The sequence below is a fragment of the Glycine soja genome, chromosome 16, assembly GCF_004193775.1.
Source record: "Glycine soja cultivar W05 chromosome 16, ASM419377v2, whole genome shotgun sequence".
In the NCBI taxonomy this organism is placed as follows: Eukaryota; Viridiplantae; Streptophyta; class Magnoliopsida; order Fabales; family Fabaceae; genus Glycine; species Glycine soja.
The window spans coordinates 17,393,049-17,400,526 of NC_041017.1; the positions used below are offsets into that span (position 1 = coordinate 17,393,049).

The 7,478-nt window shown below is 32.3% G+C and overlaps 1 protein-coding gene across 1 annotated transcript; it reads left to right on the plus strand.

Moving 5' to 3' along the window:
* Window positions 1-4,543: 4,543 nt before the first annotated feature.
* On the plus strand, window positions 4,544-7,049 carry LOC114389708 (cysteine proteinase COT44-like). Its single transcript, XM_028350450.1, has 4 exons — window positions 4,544-5,127; window positions 5,797-6,032; window positions 6,153-6,293; window positions 6,560-7,049. Exons 1-4 carry the CDS (start codon window positions 4,674-4,676, stop codon window positions 6,827-6,829), a joined length of 1,101 nt encoding a protein of 366 aa, XP_028206251.1. The 5' UTR covers window positions 4,544-4,673; the 3' UTR covers window positions 6,830-7,049.
* Window positions 7,050-7,478: the final 429 nt, after the last annotated feature.

The following is a 7,478-nucleotide window of genomic DNA, read 5'->3' on the forward strand; positions in this document are numbered from 1 at the left end:
TAAATAATATCTTAAATAGAATTGATTGCTGGTGTTATCAAAACATACTACTGGTCTATCCATATGCAACTAAAGAGCACTTAGTCTCCCAAATCGAAAGTAAAAGGTAAAATGACTTTTCGTTAGCTTGATTAGGAATTTTAAAATTTCAAGGAATTTAAAATGTCTAAAATTTAAATTGTTTTAATTTTAATTTCTTTTATTTTTTAAATGTTTTGTTTGGATAAATCAATTCAAATTTTTTCCATTTTAAATTTTTTGTTTGGATAGGGCAATTCAATTTCCTCCATATGTAAAATTTCAATTTTATATTTTAAATAGATGAAATTTAGTTTATAGAAAATAAATACAATCTAATTTTGAAATATTAATTAAAAAATATTTTCAATTTTTAATAATTTATAAATACAAAATATTGATAATTTTAGCTAGGGTTGTTTTGTCTGACCACAACCAGTGATGTTTTTAAACCAGTATCAACCAAGACTATTTTTCAGTCGACATCAAATAAGATTCTTTTTTGTCAAAGTATGTTGAAAATATTTATTAGCTGACATCAGTCGGGGCTATTTTTTTGGCTAACATTGGTTGAGTCTATTTTTCAGTCGATGTTGGCTAGATTTTTTTACGAACATCGGCTAGGGTTTCGTTTGGCCGACACCGGCTAGGATCTTTTCGAACGACATTGACCAAGGCTACTTTTAGTCAACGTCAGCCAAAAAAATAGTTTGGTCGATGTCGACCAATAGAACCTACCCGATGTCGGCTGAAAAAATCATTGGTCAACGTTCGCTGAAAAATCCCTAGTCAAAGTTGGCTAAAAAATAGCCCTAATCAATGTCAGACAAAAAACCCTACCCAACATCGGCTATAAAATAGCCTTGGCTGATGTTGGCTAAAAAATAGCTCTGACCGATGTCGACCAAAAAAACTCTAGTGGATGTCGATTGTAAGAACCTAGTCGATGTCAACTAAAAATAGTCATGCCCGATGTCGGTCAAAAATACTTAGCTGGTGTCAGCAAAAAAAATTCTAGTCAACATCAACCAAAAAGCCTAGCTAATGTGGTTAAGAAATAGCTTTGTTGATGTCAGCCAAAAAATCCTAGTTGATGTCAGCAAAAAAATCCTAACCGATGTCGGCTAAGAAAATCTAGTTGACATAAGCCAAAACACCAAAGCTAACATCGGCTAAAAAATAACCCTAGCCGATATTTGCTAAAAAATAGCTTTGGCTGGAAAAATCTAGCTGACGTCGGCTGAAAAATTCTAACAGGTGTCTACTCAAAAGTTAGTCATGACCAATGTCAGTAGAAAAAATATAGTCAACGTCGGCCAAAAAAATCATTGGTCAATATCAACTGAAAAAACCTGGATGACAACGACCAAAAAAATCCTTGGCCGACATTAGCAAAATTTTCCCATGATTGACGTCATTGAGAAAATAACCCTAACCAACATCATCTAAAAAAAATCTTAGTCGATATCGACAAAAAATAGTTTTGGTTGACATCATACAAAAAAATTCTGACCGAAAAAACATCGGCCAACGTTAGTGAAAAACAACTTATGTTGATATCAACCGTAAAAACTTTGGTCACCCGTAGTTGTGAGTGTTGAGCGAGAAAGAGTTGTGAGCAAGAACGTGAGGTAGAGTAAGCATCTCCAAAAAAAAGGAATTTCAAATTTTATATTTTTTGAGAGAATTTGATAGTCAATCAAAATAATTCATAAAAATATCAAAAATTAAATCTCATTTCAAATACTCTATCCAAACAAACTATTTTATCATGAATCATTTTAAATTCCTTGAAAAAAATGAATTCCTCTGTTAAATTACTCCATCCAAATACATTGTTATAGTGTATTTGGATGGAGCAATTTAATATGGGAATTCATTTTTTCAAGAAATTTAAAATGATTCATGGTAAAATAGCTTGTTTGGATAGAGTATTTGAAATGAGATTTAATTTTTGGTATTTTTATGAATAATTTTGATTGACTAAAACAAAGGGATTTTAAATTCTCTCAAAAAATATAGAATTTGAAATTCTTTTTCTGGAGATTCTCACTCTAACTCACGTTCTTGCTCGTGACTCTTTCTCGCTCAACACTCACAACTACGAGTGACCAAAGTTTTTACAGCTGATATCGACATAAGTTGTTTTTCATTGACGTTGCCCGAGGTTTTTTTGGTCATAATTTTTTTGTATGAAGTCAACCAAAGCTATTTTTTGTCGATATCGGCTAAGATTTTTTTAGATGATGTTGATTAGGGTTATTTTCTCACAGACGTCAGTCATGGGAAATTTTTGCTAACGGCGGCCAAGGATTTTTTTTGTCATTGTCATACAGGTTTTTTCAATTGATGTTGACCAATGATTTTTCTGGTCGACATTGGCTACATTTTTCTATTGACATCGGTCATGACTAACTTTTGAGTAGACACCTGTTAGGGTTTTTCAGCCGACATTAGTTAGGTTTTTATAGCCAACATTAGTCAAAGCTATTTTTTAGCCAATATCGACTAGGGTTATTTTTTAGCTGATGTTAGCTAGGGTGTTTTGGCTGATGTCAACAGATTTTCTTAGCTGACATCGGTTAGGATTTTTTTGCTGGCATCAACTATGGTTTTCTGGCTAACATCAGCCAGAGCTATTTCATAACCACATTAACTAGGTTTTTTGGTTGATGTTGGCTAGGGTTTTTTCTGCTAACACCAACTAGGTATTTTTGATCGACATCGGGCATGACTATTTTTAGTCGACATCCATTAGGTTCTTACAGTCGACATCCACTAGAGTTTTTTCGGTCGACATCGGTCAGAACTATTTTTTAGCCAACATCAGCCAAGGCTATTTTATAGCCGATGTTGGGTAGGATTTTTTGTCCGACATTGGTTAGGGCTATTTTTCAGCCGACGTCGGGTAAGTTCTATTAGTCGGCATTGACCAAGCTATTTTTTAGCCGATATTGGGTAGATTTTTTTGTCAACGTCTGCTAGGATTTTTTAGGCCGACATTGGTAAAAAAAATCTAGCCAACATCAGCTTTAAAATAGACTCAACCAACGTTAGCCAAAAAATAGCCTTGACTGGCGTCAGCTGACAAATATTCCCGACATACTTTTAAAAAAAAAACACTATTTGATACCGACCGAAAAATAACTTTGGTTGATGTCGATTTAAAAATATCACTGGTTATAGTCAGGCAAAACAACCCTAATTAAAATTATCAATATTTCGTATTTATAAATTATTAAAAATTGAAAATATTTTTTAATTAATATTTCAAAATTAGATTGTGTTTATTTTCTATAAAGTTTAATATTAAAATTTCATTTATTTAAAATATAAAATTGAAATTTTGCATACGGAGAAAATTGAATTGTCCTATCAAAATAAAGAATTTAAAATGAAAGAAATTTGAATTGATTTATCCAAACAAAACATTTAAAAAATGAAGGAAATTAAAATCAAAACATTTCAAATTCATTGAAATTTTGAAATTGTTTATCCAAACAGAAAGGTTAAGGTTTGGAAGATGAAAGGAAAGGTAGGGATTCGTTCCCTTCATTGCAAGGCCATGCTATTAGCCTATCACACATACCAATATTCATGAAGCATTATTTCATTATGAATAATATTATATCTTTTTTATTATATTCTCTAACAAATTCTCCTAACATTTTATAGAAAGTAAGTATTAAATAAAAAAACAAATATATTAAATATTGTGAAAAGATAAAATATATTTAATTTTTTCCAATTTAGTTGGAAAGTTTATTTCACGGCTAGTTAATTATTCTCTGAAATATAAGACCAAAAAATTATTTCACATTTGTTAAGACATAATAAAAAAATTAATCATTAATATATTTTAGTAATAAAAATATTTTAATAATTATAATATATATTCTAAAAAAAATTAACCAAACACAAAGTATATTAAAACATAAATTTAAAATTTAATTATTGATGATTTTCTTTTAAAATATATTTAAATTCAAGATAGAATTAAATATGTTAAAAATAATATATTAAAAGAGATAACAGTTTAATTGATATTAAAATATCATTATTTTATTAACATATTTTGTTATTTTTTCTTGTAGAAATACTAAAAGGAGTACTGTATAGTAGTAGTACCTTCAAATAATTAAATTATTTTATTGAAAGCAATCAAGCACAACAAATTCAATGACATGATAATGCATGTAGTTATATTATTATTATTTTTAATTTTTGGAAGAATAATAAAAAAATGGAAGAATAGTAAACTGCCTTTGTATATTCACGAATTAATTAATACGCCAATAAAATGAAATGAATAGATACTGATTTCCATAATCCTAGATTTCAATTATTCAGCATATCAACTGATCAGAGGTCACGTGGTGTGGCAATTCTCTTTAATTGCGTTACATTTCCAATTTCCATCACCAATGTATTCAATTCAAACTATTTCATATTCATTTACCACTTGCCTAAGTTATTTCCCTTTTGGCACCATTCATCAACCCCCCTTCAAATATTAAACACTTTTTCTCCCTCTATATAGCCTCACACTCCCCATTCCTCCCACCACCACCAACAACAACCTTTCAAACCCTCCAACCTTAGTTTCAATTCTAAACTTGTTCACCCTTTATTCTCTCCTCTTCCAAACATCAACCATGGCTTCAATAATAACCTTGGTGACATCCACCTTGCTCTTTCTTTCTTTCACTTTGTCATGTGCTATTGACACCTCCACCATCACCAACTACACCGACAATGAGGTCATGACCATGTACGAGGAGTGGTTGGTGAAGCACCAAAAGGTGTACAATGGGTTGAGAGAGAAGGACAAGAGGTTCCAAGTTTTCAAAGACAACTTGGGGTTCATACAAGAGCACAACAACAACCAGAACAACACTTACAAACTTGGGTTGAACCAGTTTGCTGACATGACAAATGAGGAATACCGTGTCATGTATTTTGGCACCAAGAGTGATGCCAAACGCAGGCTCATGAAAACCAAGAGCACCGGTCACCGCTACGCGTACAGTGCCGGTGACCGGTTGCCGGTGCACGTGGATTGGAGGGTGAAGGGTGCAGTTGCTCCAATCAAAGATCAGGGAAGTTGTGGTGAGTATTTTTTCCTATCATTTTTCCTTTTCTTATGGTAAAGATAATGTTTGTTATCTAAGGATTTTAGATTTAGTAATCAGTTAGGGACTTGTTTTAAATTCAAGTGTAACAGCTTTTTTGCTAGTTAAGGTTACTTATCAGATAAGGATTTGTTTTATAATTCAACTATAACAGATTTCTCTAACTTTGATAAAAGATACCCCTTTTTCTTTTTAAATGTCTTTTTAGATATTTTAAACTGTTTTGAGATTTTTGTTAACAATATAAATAATTAACTTGATTGCATAGATTGTGAAGTAGCAATATCTTAAATTTAAAAAAGTGAGTATGATTAAATGTATTATTTTTAACCAAAAAATAAAAATAAAATAAAACTACAATCAAAGAAAAATATTGAATTGAATGTGTACAAATAGATTTTTATGTGTTTGTAAGTTGATTGACATACTACCAAACACATATAGATCAACCTATGGAGTTATTTCAATTTAATTGTCTTTAGTGAAACATATATGTGATCTAAAAAAAACTCATTTCCGTATTATTTAAGTGGTGCTTGAGTTTTTTTTTTTCTTCTGAAAATTCAAAAGCATTTAAGTATAACTTTTTGAAATCTGATGTTTTGAGTTGTTCTTGATTTAATTTTATTTTTTTTACTTGATGCAGGAAGTTGTTGGGCGTTCTCAACGGTGGCCACAGTGGAAGCAATAAACAAGATAGTGACAGGGAAGTTTGTGTCCTTATCTGAACAAGAACTTGTGGACTGTGACAGAGCCTACAATGAAGGATGCAATGGTGGCCTTATGGACTATGCATTCGAATTCATCATTCAAAATGGAGGCATTGACACAGACAAAGATTACCCATACCGTGGCTTTGATGGCATCTGTGATCCAACTAAGGTCACTATACCAATCTTTGAAACAAGAAAGAAAAAAAATTAACCTTGCCTGATACTAGTATGTTATTAAACTTAACATTTGATTTGTTTCTAATGATTTGAGTGGCTAATACTTCTGCAGAAAAATGCAAAGGTTGTGAACATTGATGGGTTCGAGGATGTTCCACCGTATGATGAGAATGCCTTGAAGAAAGCTGTCGCTCATCAACCCGTAAGCATTGCTATTGAAGCCTCTGGCAGAGATTTGCAACTTTATCAATCGGTAAGCGTCTCACAGTGATTACTACATTGTTCTTAAGCAGTAATGTAAACACTATGCAATGTGCAAAGTGCAAACTCCAAAATTTATGAGAAGCTACTTGTCTAGCTCAATTGATTGAACAGTGTGCCTGAGTTGTTGGAAATCTCCTGGTACCTGTGTTCGATTCCTATGGAAAAAAAATTGTCAAGAAGCTTGAGACAACAACATTCAACAATGTATAGATGTCATATGTGTGCTAACAATTTCTGGTTCTTTTATTTTTTCAGGGTGTATTTACTGGTAAATGTGGGACAAGTTTAGACCATGGTGTGGTTGTTGTTGGATATGGCTCTGAAAATGGTGTGGATTACTGGCTGGTGAGGAATTCATGGGGCACTGGATGGGGTGAGGATGGCTATTTCAAGATGCAACGCAATGTGAGAACCCCCACGGGCAAGTGTGGAATTACAATGGAGGCCTCCTACCCAGTGAAGAATGGTTTAATCTCTGCTAATTCAGTTTATGAAAGCAATGAGGTGTATGTTAGCAGTGCTTGATATAACAACCATCATCGTTATTTATGATCTTTGGAATTGGGAAGAGGAACAAGTGCTCAAGTTGCAAATGTTTCTGCTATCTTTGATGCTTCTATTGAATATGTCTGTTGGGCTATTCTTGTACATATATTTCTTCAGGCTAAAAAACTGAACCTGATTATCAATTTGTACTAGTTTTCACTCATTGTTATTCCATTATCGAGACCCTCGAAATTAAAATTAGAAGATCCATGAAATTCAAACGAAAATAACTTTTTACTCGAGTGTTTGATTGAGTCTCGTAATATATCGATATGCTCAAAATTAAAAACACAAGATCCGAGCAAATTCAAATGGCAATAAATTGTTCTCGGATGTCCGATTAAATCCCATAATATGTCGAGATGTTCGAAATTAAAAACAGAAGATTCGAGCAAATTCAAACGGTAATAACTTTTTTCTTGGATGTCCGATTATATCCCATAATATGTCGAGACCCTAGTAATTAAAAATAGAAGATTTGAGCAAATTCAAACGACAATAACTTTTTACTCGAATGTCAGATTGAGTCCCGTATTATATCGATACGCACGAAATTAAAGACAGAAGATCGATGACAATTCGGTCGACAATAACTTTTTACACGGATGTCCGATTGAGTCCAGTAATA